General features: G+C 44.8%; 1 protein-coding gene across 13 annotated transcripts in view; it reads left to right on the forward strand.

Annotated features, from left to right (window-relative positions):
* The window catches only part of EP400 (E1A binding protein p400), an 87,855-nt gene that overhangs the window by 55,740 nt on the left and 8,737 nt on the right, over positions 1 to 23,378 (forward strand). For 7 of the 13 annotated variants that reach the window (XM_084819514.1, XM_084819521.1, XM_084819516.1 and 4 more), the window contains 20 exons: positions 425 to 536; positions 1,243 to 1,386; positions 4,326 to 4,487; positions 5,572 to 5,655; positions 7,070 to 7,204; positions 7,980 to 8,024; positions 8,141 to 8,294; positions 10,149 to 10,390; positions 10,475 to 10,648; positions 11,105 to 11,152; positions 11,545 to 11,580; positions 13,253 to 13,389; positions 14,126 to 14,182; positions 14,378 to 14,456; positions 15,461 to 15,652; positions 16,500 to 16,545; positions 16,644 to 16,753; positions 18,724 to 18,928; positions 20,421 to 20,599; positions 22,473 to 22,676. In XM_084819514.1, the coding sequence (XP_084675640.1) occupies positions 425 to 536; positions 1,243 to 1,386; positions 4,326 to 4,487; positions 5,572 to 5,655; positions 7,070 to 7,204; positions 7,980 to 8,024; positions 8,141 to 8,294; positions 10,149 to 10,390; positions 10,475 to 10,648; positions 11,105 to 11,152; positions 11,545 to 11,580; positions 13,253 to 13,389; positions 14,126 to 14,182; positions 14,378 to 14,456; positions 15,461 to 15,652; positions 16,500 to 16,545; positions 16,644 to 16,753; positions 18,724 to 18,928; positions 20,421 to 20,599; positions 22,473 to 22,676 (2,545 nt within the window). The other 6 variants (XM_084819515.1, XM_084819525.1, XM_084819527.1 and 3 more) reach the window with 3 other exon arrangements.

Genomic DNA, 23,378 nt, shown 5'->3' on the forward strand with positions numbered 1-23,378 from the left:
AGCATCGGTTTAGTAGCCCATGTTAGGGGGCACAACAGAGGCATGATACTGTTGTATTCCGAGGCTCCCTCTACCGCAGCGCCCCCCAACTTGGTGCCCTCCAGATGTTTTGGACTTCGACTGCCATCAGCCCCAACTAGCATGGCCAATGGTCAGGAACCCTGGGAGTTGAAGTCCAAAACATCTGGAGAGCACCATGTTGGGGACGGCTGCTAAATAGTTCTGTCCTAGAACAGTCAGCTCTTCTCTGCACTAATGTGCCTGTGTATTAGGTTTTTCTTCTGCAGCTGTAAAATTTCGGCCATAGCCTTAAAAAAAGAAACATTTTCCAACCTTGGCAACTCTGTAAAATTCAGCTTGCTCTAGCTATGTTAGTTTTGCTCCCTGCTTTTAAGGTTTTTGTAGACCTCTCTGGTTTCTCTAGGCTTGTCAGCGGGAACTCAGTAGAAGAGAAGCTCTTAAAAAATGGCACTAAGGATTTGATCCGAGAAGTAGCTGCTCAAGGAAATGACTATTCTATGGCCTTTTTAACACAGGTATTATTATTATCAAAACACTCTTTTCTGTTTTTCTAAAATACTTTATACTTGTTTGGATTTGTCTTTACAGCACAGGTTCCTAAGCCTCCCCCCCCCCCCCCCGTTCTCTTGAGACTTGCCTAAAGAACTTGTATTTGACTTCCACCGTGGAGGTCATTTAAGGGTGGGATATTCCTCACACTTCCTTCCAAGGCGGGGCCATGCCTTTTGAGGTGAGGATGCTGGTTCCTAGGTGGTGTCCACCTCAGGGGATGCATTAACTGCAGCCAGAGGCTCAGGGGTTTGGGTTTGGAAGGTCTTTGGTTCCTGGACTGCAGCTCAGTGGTGTCATGGTCCAGATCCAGCACTTCTATGGTCCATGCTAATGGTCCGTCTCCCTCTGAGTCGCTGTCCAAGTCACTGCTGGTTGTCTGGATTATGATATTTCGTTAGTTAATGAAGAGGCACCAAGTATTTACATTTCTTCTTGGCCATAATTGTCCCCCAAAGAGGGTTGTTACAGTGCTGCAGAGGTAATATTCAGGGAGGGAGAGAGGGGAAGAGTTCAAATTTCGTTTCTCCTTCAGATGGAAGTACATTGTTCAGCCTTGAGTTACCTAGAGCGGACAACGTACGTGGGCAATTCCCCAAGAACTCAATATGAGCTCTGTGATTTATTTTTACTTTTTAAAATACTGTTTTCCTCCATCTCCTCCTTCCACAGCAAACAATTCAGGAACTTTTTGAGGTTCATTCTCCGATGGAGGATTCTGGCTTCCGGGTGAAAGCGGAAGAATTTGTGATGCTTTCGCAGGAGCCCTCCCCAGCAGAAACCATCTCCCCCAAAGTTGCAAGGCCCTTTATAGAGGTAACTGATTATGAATCATTTGAGTGGAAATCGTTACATGGCAGGGTGTGACTGTCTAGAATAAGCACTGCAGTTTCCTACTGAGAATTTCCCAGTGGCCCACGTTTCAGAATAATCCTGTCTTCTTAATCTTCTGAATCTGTTCTTGTAAAGCTTTATTGAAGGCTTATAAAGTATTCATGTGGATAATATACTGCACCCTCTGAGAGCTATTTGACCCTTTTAAAAATGCATGCTGTGTATGTTCCGAATATAAACAACAATTTTTCAACAAGTTTAGCAGATGAACAGGAGAGATCTTTTGCATGACAATAAACATCTGCTTGCTCCATACAGCCCTGAGGTTGGCTGCAGCAGCGTGGTCAGAAGCTTAGGGTGGGGTGTTGTGCCAGCAGTTAAACCATCACATTGTCCCAACATTTCTGGTTAGCACCAAATCCTGTAGGTCCTGTCCTTGCAGCATCCGAGGAATCCTGTCCAAAAGACAAAAGCTGAAGCTGCTATGAATGACTTGCTATCCAAGAAGCAAGTGTCCTACATGTTTCTACACCCAAGAGCCTATGTGGTATAGTGGTTAGAGCAGGGGTTGACAACCTGGTGCCCTCCAGATGTTAGCGCTGCAACTTTAAATGAATAATAATCTTCGGTTGGATCCAGGATCTGCCTTCTGTGGACAGAAGGGCTCTGCTCACTGAAGGTGCCTCTGTCCAATTTTCAAGGCTCCCCCCTGTCAAGGTTCCACTTATGACCTTGACCCCCTAAGCAACCTCTTAAGGATCTCTTCCCTCCTTAAGAATCCCACCTTCCCTCTTCTAAGCTCCCCTTCCCAGTAACGTGGAGTTTAGGCTGTAGACGTGGAGTGGCTGACACTTTAGACACAGGATTTAACCAAAACAGTTTACTAGTAGATTTAAAGCAAACAAATTACAACCAAAGGTATTTCCACAATAGAGCTGAGTGATACAAAAGACATGAAAAGGAAATTAAAGTTGCAAAACTCAAGTTCCTTTACCCTAGCTGTCCTTAGACTTTTCTAGGCTGCATCTTCCTGCTCACTCTTCAGACTCTGCTCTCACTTCAAGCTCTGGCTGTCTCTGCTCTTACTGGCTCTCTTGCTCTTGTTATATACTTTCCTCCCTCAAAACCAAAAGTACTGCTTCAGACCTGAAGAAATGAAACTTAAGTGGAGAAATGAAACTGACACTTAACTGGAGAAATGAAACTACTCCTCTCAGGGTTACCTCCTCCCAGCAGAAAACTCCAGGCCTCTAACTCTGACCCCTTTTGCCTCTGTAGGCCTCAAACCTTCACACACACCCTCCCCACAACACAGTCATCCCATTCAGCAGAGTCCCCTGACACTCTTATGTAGCATTTTCAGAGGGCTGGAGGGGCTGCCCTGGGGAGGAGTGTATGTGTGTGGGGGGAAGGCCGCTTCCACCAGCCCAGTCACACACACCTAAAATTGGATCCAACTCCATCCTTTTTATTGTTGTTTTCAATCGTTTTTAATTGGGTAGTTTTTATGTTAAGTTTTAATCAAGATTCCGTTTTTAATCTGTATTTTATTGTTAGCCACCTTAAGTGTTGTTTTGGACACAAAGGCAGGGTGTAAGTTTAATAAGTTAGCCAAAGTAAGTCTATAAAGTGCCGTAAGCCCCCAGCCTCCATGGCCAACGATCAGGAATCCTGTCGGTTGTAGTCCAAAACATCTGGAGGACACCAGGTTGCCTGCTCTGAGTAGTTAGAGGCCACGTTCAAACGGTCACAGTGGGGGAAGGAGCCATCATGGCTGCTCCTCCCATGTGTCATATGCGTGACCGCCATTTGCATTATTTCCTGCACTGCAGCATGGGTTGGCATGTCGTCCGAACATGACGGGGGGTGTCGTCATTGTCTCCACCCTACAAACTCCTGAATGTCATGGATTGTAGGGTGGATACGACGGGACACGCCGGGTTCAGATGACATGCCAACCCCCACTGCAGCATGGGGAATAATGCAAATGGCGGTCACATGCACGGGGGCTGGGGGAGCAGCCATGATGACTTCTCCCCCCGCTGTGATTGTCCAAACACAGTCAGAGTGTTGGACACAGGTTCAAATCCCTGCTCAGCCAGGAAGCTCCTTGGTGCCTTTGGGCCAGGCACTCTCTGCCCTGTGAGGTCGGTTAGGCCGAGAGAGTGAGGTGGAGCAAGATTTCTGTTGCTCAAGAGGACAGTGCTGCCTCTTTCTTTCTTATAATTTCTTTCCTGTAATTACTTTACCTAATCAGTTTTTTAAATTAGTTTTTCATCGCAAATTTCAACAAAACAAAGTAAAACTAAAGCATAAAAAGGAGAAAAAAGATCATTATTTCAAGGTATCAATTTCAGTTGATGAAATAGATATGAAGTGTGTGTGTGTATGTATGAAAATACATCTTTCTAGAAAGAGAATTATACATAAACTTCAACAAAAGCAGACCGATTGCCCATATAGAGCCAGCGTGGTGTCGTGGCGAGAGTGTTGGACTGGGAGCCGGGAGAACCGGGTTCTAGTCCCCACTCGGCCATGGAAACTCACTGGGTGACTTTGGGCCAGTCACAGACTCTCAACCCAGCCTACCTCACAGGGTTGTTGTTGTGAGGATAAAATGGAGGAGGAGGAGGATAATGTAAGCTGCCTTGAGTTCCTGGCAAGAGGAAAAAAGGTGGGATAGAAATGCAGTAAATAAACAAATAAAGAAAGAAAGGTACCCATTTGTGAAGGGCGGTTGTATACTGCCCGTTCCAGCATTGAAAGCATTAAGTTTGCAGTCCATTGCATTATAGGAGGTTAGCATTTAGCCTTCCAATCTATCCCACCTAAGTCACAGAATCCAGGTTTATTTATTTTTTTAACTTGGTAGATGTGCAGCTGTGTCCATATGAAAAGTATACTTTTGTGTTTTTAAAAAGGCTCTGAAAAGTACAGAACGAGCAGAGGAGGAGGAGTTGAACGCACGTGATCTGGGTGCAGGGACTGAATCGGCTTTAGAACCCTTCGTTTCAGAACTTGGCAAGGCCCGGTACCTTGATGAGCCCTCTCAACTGCAGGAGCTGGTGGCTGTTGTAGATCAGGTGCAGTCCGTCTCCATTCGCAGTTGAAGATACCTTTTGCCCAAATATCATCATTCATCATCATCATTTAATTTATGTGCCACATTTCCACAAAACATGCCCAAAGCGGGTAACGAAACAGCAATACAACAACAACATTATAATAGGACCTCATTACAATCATAAACAATTCCTTTCACTGATACTAACATAATAACATTTCAGATTAATTACAAAATAAGCAAAATCAAACATTGCAAGATAATATCAATTGTTATCTTTCAGTAGTGTGTAAACCAGAGCCCAATAAACAAAATCTTTCCTATGCATTAAGGCTTTAATGAAGACTACAAACTGCAGCAGCAAGCATGCAGTCTCCATGGACAGATAGTGAGCATGCCTCTACCAAGACAGCGCTTGCTCTGTGCAGTTTTTATAAGCACTTCTGCCTAAAGAAAGGGGCACCTTTTAAAATCTGACTAACTCATTGATTAAGGTTGCAATCCTGCACATATTTAGACAAGAAAAGTCCTACAACTCCCAGTATTCCCCAGCCAGCCATGTTGGCTGAGGAATGCTGCGAGTTGTAGGACTTCTTTCTATCTAAACATGCAAAGGATTGCGCCCTAAATGTTGCAGCCCTATGTACTATGTAATAGCACTTGTTACAGAATAGGCTATTTGCTGCAGCCCAAAGATGTTAAAAGCCAGTGACTTTTGACAGGTTTGGGGTCATAGTGCAAATGAAACAAACATAACTGTAAGATCTCACACAATACTTCTGTACTGATACAAAGGTTTTGTTCAGTAATTCTGCAAATGTCAGAAAATGGGCATTAAAAAAACCTCTAGGATAATGTTTTTAAAAAATCCATCACTATTAGCTATGCCAAGGATTGATTCAGTAAAAATGTGTTGTGATTAAGTTTGATTTCAGGTCTATCTCCTTGTAGGCTGTTTAGAACTTAGAGTGAGCAAGAGACCTGGTCCCCATTTCCCAATGAATAGCGTCTGATGATAAGCTTTTTAATTTAAGATTTGATAAAGTGTGATGGAACTTAACATTTTCTCTATCAGATAATTACTTATTTGTATCTTCTCTCAGCTCACTCCAATTGAAAAATATGCTTTAAATTACCTGGAGCTCTTCCATATTTCCACTGATGAGAGTGAACCAAAAGACAATGAGGTATAGTTAGTATGTATGTGTGTGTGTGTGTGTGTGTTTGTATGTTAATAGTTACCCCTATGTGCACTGAAGCATCCGGAAGGGCCACATATGAAAGAAAGTAAAATCTACTTAAGATTCTTAAGACGCAGGCTTTTTCTTAAAGCCATAATATGGTAATGCCTTTATTTGGAATAACCAAATTATTACGATATCATAAGAAAGTTTCCAATTCTCCAGGGCTTTTCATCTTGCTGGATGTAAAAAAAAAAAAGGGATCGTGGGGAGGAAAAATTATTTCCCCCCCCCCTTGGGACTCTAGTGGTTTATTTCAAAAACAAATTTATCCTTCTGCTTTCCTTGTAAAATGTACCAGTATATTAGTGATTTCCTCCCATGGCTAGGATATTTATTTAACAAGGCTGATATAGCTGCATTTCCAGTAAAATTGTCCAAAGTGACAGTGAGTGAAATTAAATTATGCAAAAACAAAAAGCAAGAAAAGTCAAGAAAAAAGATTCTTAAGGGAGCAATCCTATGCATGTTTAGACAGAAAACATGCTGGGAGTTGTAGGACATTTTTCTGTCTAAATGTGCATGGGATTGATTGTGCCTGAAATGTATAAAACTGTCAACATGGAAGTTGTAGGACATTTTCTGTCTAAACATGCATAGGATTGTGCTCTAAGGGTGCAATCCTATGCATGTTTAAACAGAGAAAAGGTCTACAACTCCCATCATGCCCCACCCAGCCTTTTTTCTGTCTAAACATGCATAGGATTGTGCCCTAAATGAATAAAAGCAATATGTAAAGCTCTAAAAATAGAAGCAGCAGCAAACAGATTTTAGAATGCTTTATGTATTTACTATTTATTTAAAGCATTTTTACTCTGCTCTTTAGTGAAAAAAATTCCCAGAGCAGCTTACACAGATCTGCAGTAAGACAGTCCCTGCCATCTGAAAGACATGACACATGAGGAAAAAAGGATGAGGATGGAGGGTTTTTAAAGATATTCTAGGTTGCCTTTACAAATGAGTCTAGTCTTAAATGGATACTTGCTTGCTCTGTTTAGCATTTGCCAGAGTCGGTAGCTAATTCACTAGCTCAGATGATTTGGGGCAAAACTAACTTCTGAATAGAGGTTTATCTTCAAGCTAATGCAATTGTTTAAGTCTCTACATAACTTTTCTTTTCAGAAAAGAACACCTTTGTGCTGATAATATTTTGAAAAATAGTTCAGGTTACCTGTAATGGAATGTGTTAAGGAATTTCAGGATGATGGGGAAGAAACCTCTGGTAATGCCTAGAAAAGTGCTTGAAGAAATGAAGAATAGTGATTTTCTACTCCAAGGAGTGCAAGGCTACGGTATCCCTCTGACTGTTAGCTCATGCTCATTTTTAACTCATGCATCTTTTATTTTTAAATTGATCTAGGTGGAAGTGAAGACTGCAAAAAAGGTGTGGGAGACCCATCATCTGAAGGAGCTAAAAGATCAAGAAGAGAAAATGGTTTTGGATGGTGTGGAGGAGGAACTCCTCACCTACACCCGGGAAGATGCATATAACAAAGTAATTTACCTGCCAGCTTTCACATAGCTTCAGTAGCTCTTAGAACGTTTACAAGTGAGACCTGGAACAAAACATCACTGTTTATCCTGACCTCTAACAGGGTGTCAGCTGGCCTAGCCCTCTTTCAGGATACTCTAAGGCAGCCTCCCTGAAATGGGTGCCCTCTGCATGTTTTGGACTTCAACTCCCATCAGCCCCAGCCAGTATGGCCAATGGTCATGAATGCTGGGAGTTGTAGTCCAAAACATGCAGAGGGCACCAGGTTGGGGATGGCTGCTCTGAGCTATAAATCCAAGCAAGGCAGCCTAGCCCCCTGCCTCAAGTGTTCTGCTTTCCTTTTCCAGATGATACTCTGCATTCTAGTGGCTACTGAGAGTCTCGGTCCTCATCAGCCTGTTTGGGGGTTGGTTTGTTTTTAAAATCCCCTTATATATATTTTTTTAAAAAAACTCACTTGTTCATACTTCTCAGGGTCCTGAGCATTCTGATACCCACCCTCTTTTTTTTTTTTTCTCAGAATAAGATTTTTCTCAGAAGGCAAAATCCACTAAAGATTCGCAACAGACCCAGGCTTTTTCTCAAAGCCATAATATGGTTTTATTTGGAACAACCAAATCATTACAAAGGCATAAACATGCTTCCAGATCTCCAGACTTTTCATCTGTTTCTTTCGGCACTCATCATTTGCATTTGCTGTTAAAGAGAGTGATAATGGGTTCCATTCTCTGATAACATCAGAATTGAACAAGTCTCCTTTTTTTTTTCTCCTGTGCAGGAATATATTTATGAAGGTCCAGATGGACAAACTGAAATAATGCCAGTAAGTCTTTGTATTTAGGTTTTTTTTACCTCTTCAGAATGAGGGGAGAAAAAATACACACACACCCCTGTATAGTAAAGTAAGCTGGAGTAACTTTCTTCTGATGTTTTGTGCAGCTCTGGACTCCCCCAACCCCACCTCAGGATGACAACGACATTTATATTGACTCTGTCATGTGTCTGATGTATGAGACTACCCCGATCCCAGAGTCCAAGCTGCCTCCTGTGTATGTCAGGAAGGAGCGGAAGCGCCACAAAACGGATCCATCTGGTAAACATTTGGTATTTGGTTTGATTTGTGGGTCTGTAGACAGGACCCTGCTTTTCCTTGGTGGGTGGAAAATACAGGGGTTTTGTGTATGAAACAAAGTGGAGTTGAGGATTTTACTCTAAAGCCGGTCGAATCTGTCATCAGCTACACTGAATTATTTAATTATTTTATTTATTACATTTATTTATTACACTTATATCCTGCCATTTTTCCCCTTTAAGAAATCCAAGGCGCTGTACATAATCCTCCTCCTCTCCATTTTATTCTCACAACAACAACCCTGTGAGGTAGGCTGGGCTGAGAGTCTGTGACTGGCCCAAAGTCACCCAGTGAGCTTCCATGGCCAAGTGGGGACTAGAACCCGGATCTCCTGGCTCCCAGTCCAATACTCTAGCCACTACACCACACTGGCTCTCCTATTAACAATACATGAAATGATGAAAACACTAAAACAAAACAAAAATGACCACCAGTAGTTAACAGCATAGCTACTGATAAGGGTGGAAGCCAAAACATTTAGCTTAAAATATATGTTTTAATACTCTGTTGTTAGTCTTTCTATCTTCCTTATATATTTTACCTTGACTGACTGCATTCACAGTGGATGCAGAGCCTCCTTGTTGCTTTGCTGTTGTGCTGCTTTACACCAACCTCTCTCTCTCTCTCTCTCTCTCTCTCTCTCCCCCCCCATATGTGTGTGTGTGTGTGTGTGTGTGTATAAACAGGTTTTAAAATGTGTTTTCAGTATAAAACACCAGGTTCTGTCACAAAGCCCTAAACAACTGTGTACAAAGCCCTAAACAACTTGGGAACAGGATACTTGAGAGAGTGCATTCTTCATTACCAACCTGTCTGGTCACTGAGGTCATTGGAGGGCTTGCTCCTGGTGGTTCCACATGGACCTATGGCCCGGTTGGAGTCCACCAGGAAAAGAGCCCTCAGCCTGGTGGCCCCCTTCCTGTGGAACTCCCTGCCTTCTGAGGTCAGGCAGGCGCCAACATTGTGTTACTTTCGGCGCCTCCTCAAGACATAGTTATTTCAAGAGCCTTCCCTGAGTGACCAACTGCCATTTATTAAGTTCAGAATCTGTTCTTTTAAGATGTTTTAGTTGTTTTAATTATGGGTTTTTATTATTTTATCTTGCTGTTCACCACTCCAAAATCTTTGATGTGGAGCGGTATATAAATATTGTAAATCAATAAATTAAATAAATAAGAGTATATTATATCACTTATAAGCTGAGCCAGAACCAGTCAAGAACAGGCCAGTAAGGGAACATGGGTTATCAATCAGCACCTGTATTCAACACCTGCATACTGAAACTTTTCACACATGTGTGTGTATGTCTGTGTGTTTATGAAATTTAAAAATCTTGAAATCTGTGCATTTATACACTGGATGTGCTATTGGTGGTCATTTGTTCTGTTCTGGAGTGCTGTATCGCATCGCTTGCATATTGAGTGATGAAAACTGCCATTGAGGGGATCAGGTTTTGGGGTCCATGCAGAGAGGGGATACCGGTTGTCACTCTGAGGAGCGGCATGATCCAGGATGGGCAGAGATCACGTTCCAGAGGCAGCAATCAAAGGGCTCAGTGACAGATATTGTAGTCATGTCGATAGGCAAGAGGTCATGTCCTCAATACAGCAGCTGTTTGCTTGCAGAAGGCCCAATACAGTCCTTGGCTTCTGCAGCTTCAAAAAAGGACCAGGGAGCTGTTGATGGGAATGACCGTCTGCCTGAGAACCTGGGAGCCAGCATTAGTCGGGTGGCCGATACATTTTGCACATCTCGCGTTTTTCCCCTTTTCCGAGTGCCCCACTGCCTTTCTGACTCCCTCATCCCTTGTTCCAGCTGCAGGGAGGAAGAAAAAACAGCGCCACGGGGAGACGGTCATTCCTCCCCGGTCGCTCTTCGACCGGGCCACTCCGGGGATGCTGAAAATGCGGCGGGAGGGCAAAGAGCAGAAGAAGAACATCCTGCTGAAGCAGCAGACGCAGTTTGCCAAGCCCTTGCCCACTCTTGTGAAGCCGGCAGCCGAGGCAGGCCAAGACAACCCCGAATGGCTCATTAGCGAGGATTGGGCCCTCCTCCAGGTGCGCATCGCTCGAAGAGGGAAGGATGATCCCATGGGACTTGCCTTTGCTATCCTCCATTTGTGGGGCCTTTCTCTTTTGCAGGCGGTCAAACAGTTGCTGGAGCTCCCTCTCAACCTCGCTGTGGTGTCCCCAGCGCACACCCCCAACTGGGACCTTGTCAGCGATGTGGTGAACTCCTGCAGCCGTGTTTACCGCTCCCCAAAGCAGTGTCGTAACCGCTACGAGAACGTCGTCATTCCAAGAGAGGAGGGGAAGGTGGGTGCGAGCCGGGACACACATCTATCTTGCACACTCTGCGGGGTGTCAGCAGCAAAAGCTAGCGATTTGTAAATGATAAGCCTGCCTTGTGATATTTTTGTCTTTTTAATCATTTTATGTGGCGCTCCTTTTTTATTTTTTGGGATTAAATTTTCAACCTGCTTTAGAGTCCTCACAACAACCCTGTGAGCTAGGTCACCCTTATGCCCATTTTACTGATGGGGAGTTGAAACTGAGACATAGCAGCTTGTCCAAGGCCTCCCGGCATGCTTCCCCTGCCCCCCCATCCTTTTTTGGGGGGTTGATCAGGGATATGACCCCTGATCTTCTGGGCCTTAAGCTCCACCCTCTGTCCACTGTACCACACTGGCTCTGATAGAGACTTTCTATATATGTCACTAATCTATCCCCAAACCCATCACAGAAAGTCAAACTTTGCTTCTTATTTTACAGCTTATGTATGAAGCGAACCCTAAGAAGAAGACAAAAAGCATTTATAAGGTGTGCACTTATAAATTGTTGTTCCAATGCAGACAGTCTGGTATCTTAAGCATCAGCAGAGGTGGACACAAGATGAAGCAGGAGATCCATATTTGAGTCCCAATTTGAACACTGAACCGGCCATTTAAAGCCTTCGCATCTATTTCGCATTGATGCAATAGACTGTGGAGCCAGGCAACCTTTGTCTCAAAGATATGAATTAAAGAACAATTTCTCATGCTTAAGCCGCTTTAGACAGCTTGAATTCTTAAAAACAAAAGAAGTGTTTTGTCCACCTCCCAGAAATGCCACCTCATTCCGCATGATTATTACAATTACTATTTTTTTTTAATTAAAATGTTTTGTTACTAGCTTTTTTTTACTTTTCATTTTGAAATCTGATTGCTTTGCAGACATTTAATGAATTAATCCCTGCAACGCCCCATCAGGTAACGTATCACCCCCAATTTACAGCTGCAGAAATGTAGTTGCACAATAGTCATAGTAGTAATAGTGCTAGTAATAAATCTGCACAGCTTGCTGGAAACCAGACTGCGCTCGTGGGGGCAGAGTTGGGTACCACAGATAAAGAACTTTTGGCATCAGGTTGCAACTTCTGCTAAGCTTCTTTTCTGAACAACAAAATTTAGTAAAACCTTTGGGATGTTACACATGAACAAAGCAGTTATTAGGAAACCAGTAGGGGGAAGAGGCAGGTACTATCCTGGTACAAAATATTCCTATCCTGTGTGTCCTTATGTTTGCCTGGTGAATGGTCAAGGAGCACGTGATGCAGTGCCTTTGTTGAAGCTTAGTAGGTATGTACCTGATCTGTGACTGGATGGGAGACCACTAAACGCCCCATGTAAGCTGCGCTGCATCTTCCAAGGAAGAACAGGATTTAATAAGTGCAGTACATAAGCAATGCTAGCATGTTCCCCTGATGGTGTATGGTATAAGTACTCCCACGCGACAGTAGGGCTGGCTAGGCAGATGTGGTATGGTCTTTCTGGATGCCCATTGACGTGACTGCTCTGATGTCATAGGAGGTCTGGGCAATTTAAGGCAAGGTTAATGAGAGCAAAGTGTGTTTGTGTGTGTGGTGGTGGGGAAGCAATTCCCTCTCCTCCAAACCAAGCTATTGACAATGAATCAACTACAGAAAGCAGTGGAATGCCCAGCCAAGCTACTTACGGTGGTGCAATTTGGCTGGTCAGCCAAGTGCCCCATTGTTGCCTGAGTTGGCACACCATTTCCATCTGTACCTGCCCCACAGAATAGGAGGATAATAAGGAGGGTTCTTCAGCTGATCAGCCTGGATCTTCCAGGAAGGGGAATAGGAAGGGCCAAAGGTAAGGGAAGGAGGAAGGCAATTTGAAGTTGCTCCAAAGATATGTATAGGGGAAAGATGATGCAGAATTCTTCTGGACTGCAAGAATAAGAAGGGAGTTGTTCCAGATGTAAATATGCTTTGGTGGTACAGGTGGGATAATATTTCTGAAGTGTTCTTAACTCTCCAGTCTGCTTTTATGATTAATTGTAGCTTAATCTTGTATTCTTTTTTAAAATCCTTTATTTCTTACACTCAAATCAGCTACATACAAATTTGTTGGAGAAGTCATGCTTCCTGATCTCTTAAACATGGCTATGAGACTGAGAGTAGTCCATGGGCTCCCTGCCTCCTCCTGCCCATCTCTTATGGGAGCCCGCCTCCCGTTTCCATCTCTGAGCTAACCATGGTGCAGGGTTTATTTCTGCACCGATGTTAGTGCTAACCATGGTTAGCTTGAACCAGAATTTTCAAATCTCCTTCAGTCTTTGCTTGTACACCCTAGGCTGAAGTTAGGTTAGTGTTAATGCACATGTTCTGAAAAGCAAAATGAGAGAGCTTGCAGGTGAGAGAAGGAACAGCCAAACCCTGGCTCACTCTCCTCTATCAGCCACTGTTAAGATATGGGGCATAAGCTGCAGTAGCTTTTATTCAAAGTTTTGCGTTTTACCTTTTCTTGGTCTTTGCATTCTTTGTATATTGGAACTCTTACATAGGTAGGCATAAAGGCAGAAGTGTCGTTATGGTTTTTATTGCTCTGTGTACAATTTTGTTGTTTTGTTCATATTTAGACAAAGAACAGTCGTCCACTTCGAACCAATCAGCTATATGCCCAAGACGAAGGCTCAACACACACCCAGCTTTACACGAATCATTTTGAGATTATGAAAATGATTGCTGGGAAGAGAAGCCCCCCCATCAAACCCTTGTAAGTTCATATAAGAGCCATTACTGTTACAAGTACCATAGCAAAACCATTCAGTGCAAAAACCATCCAGTCAGAGATACAAGAACCAGCTAAAATGCCTGGACATTTTTTTATTTAAAAATCCTCTCTAAACCTGTTGCCTGAAGCTAAATAAATAGAGTACCAGGTGAGTCTCCCTGGGGAGGGCATTCCATAAACAGGTCGCCACCATTGAAAAGGCCCTTCACCCGCCTACCACCTGCCTCATTTCTGAAGGCAGGTACATTTGGAGAAGGGCCCCTGATACAGCTCTTAATTACTGGATTGATTCCTATCCTAGTCCCCAGCCATATATGGCTTTAAAGGTTAATGCCAGCAGGAATTTGCCAAGAAACAAATAGGAAGCCGGTGGTTTCAACACTGGTGAGAAAGATTTCTGATAGCTAACTCCAGTCAATTATCTAGCCACCACATTTTGCACTAGTTGATCTTTCCAAGTAGTCTTTGAAGGCAGCCCTGTGTCGTGCAACACATTGGAGTAGTATAATCTAGATTTTACTAGACAAGAAAACTCTAGTCTGAAGTCCACAATATAATTCATCCTCGAGTTCTTTGCCAGTTACACTTATTTTTTTCTTTTCTCATGACCAAGGCATTTAGGGTAGATGTGCTGATTCTCTTTTTAAATTTACTTAAAACTATATATGAGAGATAGTGTTATTGCTTTACAACACTGTCCTTTTTGATTGCATTTCAGGCTTGGCATGAATCCTTTCCAGAAGAATCCCAAACACACTTCAGTACTTGCAGAAAGGTAAGAAATTCCAGGCAGGGAAGAGGGGTGGGTGTCTAGCTAAAGCAAAGCACTTCTAAACTTATTGCTATCAATAGAAGACATTTTAAGCATGTGGTGAGCTCTTCCATAGAAATCAGTAGGGTTTAAAAACTCTTGTCTCTATTTTTTTTCCTTTTTCAAAATGTCCAAGTTAGTTTATTCTTCTGTTTTTAGCGGCATCAACTATGATAAGCCACTTCCGCCCATTCAAGTTGCATCTCTCCGAGCAGAACGTATTGCAAAGGAGAAGAAGGTATGTTGAGAGAGAGTGAGATGTTCTAATTCCTGGGCCAAAAAATGGGCCAGAAAAAGTTGTTTGGAGAGAGATCTGGTCTCACCACTGTCTAGTTGTCAGTGATGAGCTAACAAATATGGTATGCTTCGAACACTTTATATATGTGTGTGTGTGTGTGTGTAATATTCATTTCAGCAGTTGATTATTATAGTCTTGTCTTGAGTTGTTGTGTTTTCATAAGCAGTCCAGCCCTTCATTTTGTGTGTCAGTTTGTTTCTTAGAGCAGATCCGGATGTTGTTTTTGTCAGTGTAGAATGCGGGGTGGGTGATGTGGGGGAGAGAAATCTTAAAAATTAGGAATAGCTGCTCAGGTGTCTCTTTTGCTCCACTACATGCAGCAGTATAATGGCTCTGAATGAACGACAGGTCAATCATGTGATAGTTTTTTGCATGCTTGCTTTTTATCTAGAACTAGTAGTTGCACGAGGGGACAGGGTGCAATCTGGACCAGGATTGTAGGGATGGAGGGGTTTGGCTTTTTCTCCCCAGACCATTTTTCAGTAGGAAATTAGCATGGGAAAAGGTCAAATCCCACCTCCCTGTGTGCTGCTGTTCCAATCCGGATCAGCTTCCCCAGCTATTATTTATAACCAAAAAACAGGTGTGGGCAAGACTTACCAGATCACCTATTCGGGTGCAATCTCTGTCTTGAGAGGGATTCAAGAAATAGCCTTTCAGCTCAGGATGCTTTTAGCTGCACCTGACAGCAAGCCAAGAGAGCTTTGACCATTTTAGTAACTGCCACCCATTTGGGCCACCTGAACAGGAACAACACCTTTTTTCTCTTCCTCATTCTCTTCCCCTCTGCTTTGGGAGGGATTCAAGAAATAGCCCTTTCACCTCAGGGTGCTTTTAGCTGCACCTGACAGCAAGCCAAGAGGGCTTTGGCCATCTTAATAACGGCCACCCATTTGAGCCACCTGAACAGGAAGCAATGCCTTTTTCTCTTCCTCATTCCCCAGGCTCTGGCTGAGCAGCAACGGGCCCAACAGCAAGCAGGGCCACAGCAGCAACAGCAGGCTGGCCAGCAGCAAGCTCAGCAAGGGGCAGTTCAGCAAGCCCAGCCTCAGCCCCAAGCTCAAGCGCAGGTGGTCCAGCAGCCCCAGGCAGTGGTGCAGACGGCCGTGACCACTGTGGCGAACACTGCAGTACTGGTAAGACATAGGCAGCTATGGTGAGTAAGAAACCTCATCCAGGTGACAAAGTAGTGGAGCTATGCAAAACTGGGTTCTTGTCTTGTGACCTAAAATAGTTAAGGTCAGGGGACTAGTAAAATAGCAAAGTTTGGGGGAGTGGGCTAATTAGTGTATCTGTGGCCTAGCAGGCCACAGAGAGACTTGTGGATTAGTAGCTTTTGTGGATTTATCTGCGTCACCGCACTCTTGAATGTATATTGTTAGATGCTAGTGTTTCAGTAATACAATATTGTTGTTATTGGTGGGGAACGTTTGGCCCTCCCATCATCCCATCCCTTTGGCAATGCTGGCTAGGGCCAATAGGAGTTGTAGCCTACCAAATGTTTGGGGCTACAAGTTGCCCGGGCACATCCATTTATGCCTTAATTGATGTGGAAGCTAAAACAGTACCAACAAAAGACTGAAAACTAAGATCCAGATTTTCCACAGTCACTTGTGAACCTACGGAATGCGATGGTTGTAGTCCAGCTCATGCCTCATAACCATAACAACAACAACAAAGAGGAGGGTGTAAAAGAGGACCTGTTACTAAAAAAAACAAGAACACTTTTACACTTTTGGAAGGATAATAAGCAGCACAACCCACTGCAGTTTTTATCTTTTGTGTGGCTAAATTAATGGTGTGTTTTCTGTATTATTTCTTTAGTTAAAAACCTTGCGTTCCTGTGAAGTTCATTGGGACTCCATCTAATTCTCACAAAGTTGCATCAGATACATGCAGCTGTGAGCATGTAGGTTTCGTGAATCTACATAGCAGGAGTTTTGATCATGTTTCTCTTCTTAACACCAATTGTCTTTTGACCAGGCTGGCACAATGAAAACCTCAGTGACTGGGACAAGTATCCAGACAGGTAAGGTGCACCTCCCATCGCAAAGCATTGGGAGGGGTGGAAAACTTACAGTGCCTGTTTTCATTGTGGTCCTAGAATGACCTTGGCTTTGCTTTCAGCCACAGTCAGTGGGAACGTGATCGTGAACACCGTGGCCGGAGTCCCAGCAACTACCTTTCAGCCAATCAACAAACGGCTGGCTTCACCCGTTATCCCCGGAACCCTGACAGTGAGTACATTCAAATGCTCAGTGTGTCACTCTGAGCATTGAATCAGGGCAGCGACTTAAACAAAAGTCCGGTGGTGCCAATCAAAATGTGCTACGCAGTTCAGTATTGGTAGGGATGATAAACACTTAGAAAGAATCCTAGGAAGCTACCTTATACTGAGTCAGTCCATCAGTCAACACTGGCTGGAAGTAGCTCTCCATGGCTTTAGGCAGGAATTTTTCCAGTCGTACCTGGAGGTGATGGGGATCGAACCTGGGACCTTCGGCATGCAAAGCAGGAGCTCTACCACTGAGCTGTGGGCCTCTCCCCAACTAGAAGGGGATGAAGCCCAGAATATGTGCCAGAGACATAGGAAGCTGCCTTATGCTGAGTCAGACCCTTGGTCCACCTGGCTCAGTATTGTCTACACTGGCTGGCAGTAGCTTTCCAGGCAGAAGTTTTCCAGCCCTACCTGGAGAGGCCAAGGATTAAACCTGGGACTTTCTGCGTGGCGAGCATGTGCTCTGCCACTGAGCTTCGTCCCTTCCTACATTGGAAAGCTCTCCTCCTCTGGATTGGCACGCGGCAGCTTCACATAAGGCAGCTGGGGCGTGCGTCTGCGAGCTTGTGTTTGTGCAGATGCCATAGGTCAGGAGAAAGCCACACGTGAAGTACAGCTTGGCGTCCGCTTTCTGATGTGGGTCCAAATATAAGCTGCAGCAGGGTTGGTCAATCTTAGCCAGCAACTGCCCGAACAACTGGAAGTTTAGGATCATTATCAAGTCTCATTTATCTCATCTCACCCTATAAATGCAGTGGCTGTGTTTGGATGTAGCTCTAAACCACATTGTAGCTCTACATGAACAAGCCTCAGGCTCATGTGCTCCCCTCCCCTCCTCTGATGAGGAGAAAATTTCGCTTTCAGCTAGCTGCAGTTTGTGACTTAGTCTGCACCAGGACAAACTGTGGTTAGTTTTAACTATGGTTTGTCTGAACAAGCCAACTTCAGACTGGCTCCTGATCCTAGCTTGTTGAGATAAACCATAGTTAAAGCTAACCGCAGTTCCTGTTTTGGACGAAATAACAAACTGTGGCTAGTTGTAAATGGGAGCTGGTGCTTCTGATCTCCCCAGTGTCATACTGGAGGAGAAGAGGGAAGGAGGAGACAGGCTCATGCATGTCACACCAAACTGGCTTAGCGCTGCATCTGAACCAGGCCATTGCCAATTAGCATGAAGCCCAGGGAAAACGTAAGCCTTGTATGAAAGGCTAGGAATATTCCGAAGTTGGCTGCTTACACACTTGCCATTTTGGACTGGTTTGGGGACAGAATTCGGATTCCCCTAATGGTGATAAGCTCCGTCAGGAGTTGTGTGTGTTCATGAGAATAATTCCAAAAGCTTGCAGATGCAAGATGTTGGGTTAGCTCGGGTATCATACCAACCCTGGTTAAGGAGGCTTAACTGTGGCTTGGTGTGATGTCTGGATTGCCATAAGAACAATAGAAGAGCCCTGTGGAATTAGACCGACAGTCCATCTGGTCCAGCATTCTGTTTCAACTAGATGCTTTCGGGAAGCCCATCATCGGGCCAGGACAAACCATGCTTTGGGTTTGGCGTTCAGCTCCCGATCAGAATCTGTGGTTTGAAATGGATTTGCAAACCACATTTGGTGCTATTGTTTGACGTGATAACCGAACTGACAAACCAGAGCTATGGCCTCCTCCTCCTCCTCCAGGGGCTGCTGCAACGTGGAGACGAGAGCGCATGTATGACTTTATGAAGCAGAGAGGGGGTGAGGTTAAAGTGGAGGGAGCAGCTCTAAAGCCGTGCTTGGCCTCTCGCATGTTTGGGATCGCACACCACAGCTTGGGTTTCTAATTGCGGTTAGCACAAGCCATGGTTTGCTGTGATGTCTGAACTGAGCCACTAGGCCAGGACTGGGCTTACTCAAACGCTGTGAGGATTCAGCCCTTTCTCCTCCCTTCCAGGCTTCGGGAGGGAGTGCTGCCTCCCAGGTGGTCCATACCCAACAGAGAGCAGCTGCTGCGCCTGCTGCATCCGCGGAATTGGTAACCATAGCGTCTACTCCTGGGGTGCGAGCGGTGACGTCGGTGACAGCGTCAGCTGTTGTCACCACTAACCTGACCCCGGTCCAGACCCAGGCAAGATCCTTGGTCACTCAGGTCACACCAGGTAAAAGAGCGTTAATTTTACATCATTTTAACATTTAAGGAGTGCTTAATTTTTACCCATGAATACCACCATCTATATTATTATTATTCTCCTCCTCCTCCTCCTCCTCCGAGCCCAAAGTGGCATACGTGATCCTCCTCTCTATATTAGCCTCACAACGACCCGGTGAGGTAGGTTAGGCTGAGAGTCAGGGTCTGGCCCTGAGTCACCCAGTGAGCTGCGGGGACGAATGAGGACTAGATCTCAGTCCAGCACTCTAGCCGCTATGTCACACTGGCTCTTTGGAATATAACATCAGCTGCACATGTTTAATTTGCAGCTTTTTTTTTTTTTTTTACATTTATCCTTTATGGTTTTAAGTGACATCCATAGGCATAACCCATTACAGGCTGTTTCTTTGATCAGCTGCATTGGGTCCCCAGAGAGGAAGAAAAATGCAATAAAGCATATATAAGTAAATGAGATCTTGTGTATCGTGTTCTTATCCTACTGGGAGGGCCAGTCAGGAAATGGTTGTTCTGACTCCTCCTTGCTCCTGCGCTAGGATGTCAGCCTTTTGTTTGTAAGGACTTTTCTGGTTGTGAAAAGAAATTTGTGGCTCAGAGACACCCTGGTCTTAATTCTAAGGGTAAAGGACACCCACCCAGTCCTGTTGTGTCGCCATTTTGCGTCGGGCTCTAGTTGGTGGATCTCAAGATCATAGTTTAAAAAAAACCAGAGTAGACCCATCAAGCCTGAATTCTGTTCACTCCTGAGTTAGCTTAATCAATTTAAATCTTCTGATTAACTAAAAAAGTGCCCCCAAGGAATTGAGCAGGAGACTTTTTAATTTTTAAAATTATTTTAATACAGAACACAAATTGTGAGTGGTATGCACCATCTTAAAGAGGCATTCCCCCTTCTCTGTCATGCACGCACACCCAGTGGAATGCTTCAGATGGCATTTGCTTCATGTGTTGTCTAAACGCAAGTTGCAAAATGCTTTCATTTGTTTTGTTCTGATGCAGATCGGATTGGTTAATCAACTAAGACTCACACAATTATTCAGCATGATTTCTTCCCTCAGTCGACAGCTCTAACTAAAGCCCTAAGCACTCAAGAGGGCAATTTTGGGCTGACCTGTCATCACTGGACTGAAGGAAAACTCAGAGTCCTAGTTCAGACGTAACACCATACTGTATTTTCGTGTGACAAGAACGGACCTTCACCGTTCCCACGTGCCCTCGTCCACTCGCTTCCCTCCTTTGCTGTTTTGAGAGGCAACCCGTTGTTTGGTCCTTGTTTCTAATCTTGGGTGGCAGGACAAGCACAAGCCACAGCTTGCTGATTTGGAATGAAATGATAAATTGGGGTTTTCCTCAAACCAGAAGAGGAGGGAGAGATGAAAGGAATCGCTGTTCATGAGGAAGGGAGCATGTCGGCCTGACAGTTGGGCATGTAATGACAAGCCAGAGAGAGCCCTAAAATGCTTTTCCTTTTTTTTTTTCTCCAGCAGCTCCAGCAGGAGTACAGCTTTCAGGAAAGACTATCAGCCCAGCTCACTTCCAGCTTCTGCGGCAGCAGCAGCAGCAACAACAGCAGGCCGCAGGCCAAGTGCAAGTCCCCCAGATCCAGGCCCAGGCCCAGGCCCAGTCACCAGCCCAGATTAAAGCCGTAGGCAAGTTATCCCAGGTGAGGAAGATGCTTCCGGATTCATGAATGTCAGTGTTGGCCGGCGTGCTGCATTCATTTCTTCATTTGCTTTCAACTGCAGCTGTTTCCAAAGTTCAAAAGGGTTGCAGGGTCAAACTGAACACCTACGGCAAGGGTGAACTCAGCCTAATTTCAGAAGTCGTCTGTCTGCATGTGATCAGCTCAGACCTCTGGCAATAGCTGTTTGGGAAGAAAGAGGGAGAAAAGGGGATGGCAGAATGAGAGGAAAGGAATGACCCACCAACTTGGGTTCTGGCCTTGCCCGCCTCTCGCTTTAGTCTGGCTTGCCACCCAAACATGACCTCCAACAGATTACCCATGAGGGAATGCAGCCCTCAACAGAAAAAAAAGGTTGCCCACCCTGCTCTTAAGGGATCAAATGTTTTCAGTAGCGTGTTTCTCCTTGCGCGTAACAAGTAGAAATCGTCAACTGGCGATTAGAGAACATGTTCTGTTTCGGCAGTGAAGGAAATTAGAACGTTGTGTTTCTTTTTCAGGATATGTTGCTTCCTCCAGCAGTCGTGCTCTTTATCCACCCCTTAATATTTGTTTGTTTGTTCTGGAGCCTTTCTTTAGCACTTTCAGTATGCCTGGGTTTGGTGGGCGAGCAGACATGTGTATACTCTGAGCTATGAACAATAACATTTGGTACCGAAACAGGCCAAATTCTGCACCAAGAAAAGCTGAATTCTGCAGTGGGTAGAAGACTTGTGCAAATTTGGCAGATTTGCATAGTTCTACATAATTTATTAATGGGGAGGGGCAAGGCAAGGAGCGAGGTAGGCTGCTGAAACTCCATCTCTAATCCCTAGAAATTTTATTTGGCCATCCTTTGGTTCTGAGATTTGAGCAGGCGCTTTGCATGCATGCTTTCAAGCATATCTTCACAGCCATAAGAATGAGAAACTGGCTCTTTCGAACCAAAACATGAAAGCATATATTTGGGGGGAAGCTGAATCCTGAACCAGGTTGTCTGTTTTTTTCCCACTCTTGTGGAATCGCAGAACACACACCACCCTGGTTAGTAGTGTTCACGTATTTTCATTATGCGATATTTGATGTATATTTGCCCCTAATATAGTGTCATGTATCACATTACATACATTGTGAGTGAGGATTTGTACATAGACTCACAGAATCGTAGGGCTGGAAGGGGCCTGCAAGACCATCGAGTCCAACCCCCTGCTCAGTGCAGGAAGCCTGATTCCCAGGCGGTCTCCCATCCAAGTACTAACCAGGGCTGACCCTGCTTAGCTCCCGAGATCAGACGAGATCGGGTGCATCCAGCCAGTTATATGTACTCTATTAAAAAGAAAGCCTTCATAAAGTGTATCAGGGTTGTGGGGCTGGGGGGAAGAGTGATACTAGAAAACATCTGCAAGTCTGCAGTTAACATTGAGTTGGAAGGGGACCTTGAAGGACATCTAGTCCAACCCCCTGCTCAGTCCAGGTTCTGTAATGCAGCTGCAGCATCCCTGACCAATGGCTGTCCAGCCTCTGCTGAAATGCCTCCAGCAATGGAGAGTTCACCATCTCTTGAGGCAGACTGCTCTACTATCAAACAGCTTTTACCATTAGAAAGTTTCTCACAAAGTTGAGCCCAAATCTGCTTCCCTGGAATTTCCACCCAGTGGTTTTAGTCCTGCCTTCTGGAGCAACAGAGGAGTCGGTTCCAACAGCCAACCCGCTCCTGGCTCCCAAAAACCACCTGTGTGTAGCGGGGTGGAGAGGGACGTGTATTATTATTTTATTTCACATATTTGGAACGCAACCAATCACAAGGGTTCGGTGGGCAGATCACAAACAGCAACAGGAATGCAGCCCAATATGCGTGGCACATTTTCCCCTCCAGGAGCAGCTCCTCAAGTTGCAGAAGCAGAAGCTGCAGCTCCCCCAGCAGTCGCAGCCCGGAGCCCAGCAGCAGGCAGCGCAGGTCCAGGTGCAACAGCAGCAGCAGCAGCAGCAACAAACCCAGCAGCTCACAGCTGTCACGGCACCAAGGCCGGGAGCAGTCCTCACTGGCACCACCGTCACAAACCTCCAGGTTGCCCGCCTGGTGAGTTATTGTTTGCGTGTCACGTGGCAGCGTTTGTGCGGACATAAGAGCCCTGCTGGATTGGACTCCAGGCCTATCTAGTACAGCATCCCCTTTCCCACAGTGGCCAGGCCGATATATTATTTATTTCAGCTGTGCTTATCTCAACATGCTGCCAAGGGTGGTCTCGCCCTACCCCAGAAAATATCGGGAGAGAGGGGCTGGGGGAGAGAGAGGGAGATGACCAGTTGGTGCCAGGGAGCATTCCATTCTCATATTTCATGCGGGATGCAAAAGGGCTGGGGGTCAGAGAATATGAAGCGATTCATCTGTAGGTCACAGGCTGCTTTGCATGTTGTTCTCGTCAGCAGCTGAACAAAAAAATTACTAACGTGATAACTCTGAAAGCTGCGAGGAATTAAAGGCTGCTGGGCTTGACCATAAGACACCCTTCCCCATCCTGGCATCCTCCAGATGTGTTGGTTCACAACTCTCAGCATCGCCCGTCTGCCTGGGGATAATGGGAGTTTATTTATTTATTTATTTATTCACAATATGTATATATCACTCCACATCAAGATTTCATAGCAGCGAACAACAAGATAAAAGAGTAAAACCCCAGAATTAAAACAATTAAAACGTTTTAAAAGAACAGATTCTGAATTTAATAACCGCAGCTCAGGGAAGGCCTTTCAAAATAACAATGTCTTCAGGAGGCACCAA

Source organism: Heloderma suspectum, chromosome 13 (genome assembly GCF_057233095.1).
Source record: "Heloderma suspectum isolate Gila_16-S chromosome 13, 16-S_ref, whole genome shotgun sequence".
In the NCBI taxonomy this organism is placed as follows: Eukaryota; Metazoa; Chordata; class Lepidosauria; order Squamata; family Helodermatidae; genus Heloderma; species Heloderma suspectum.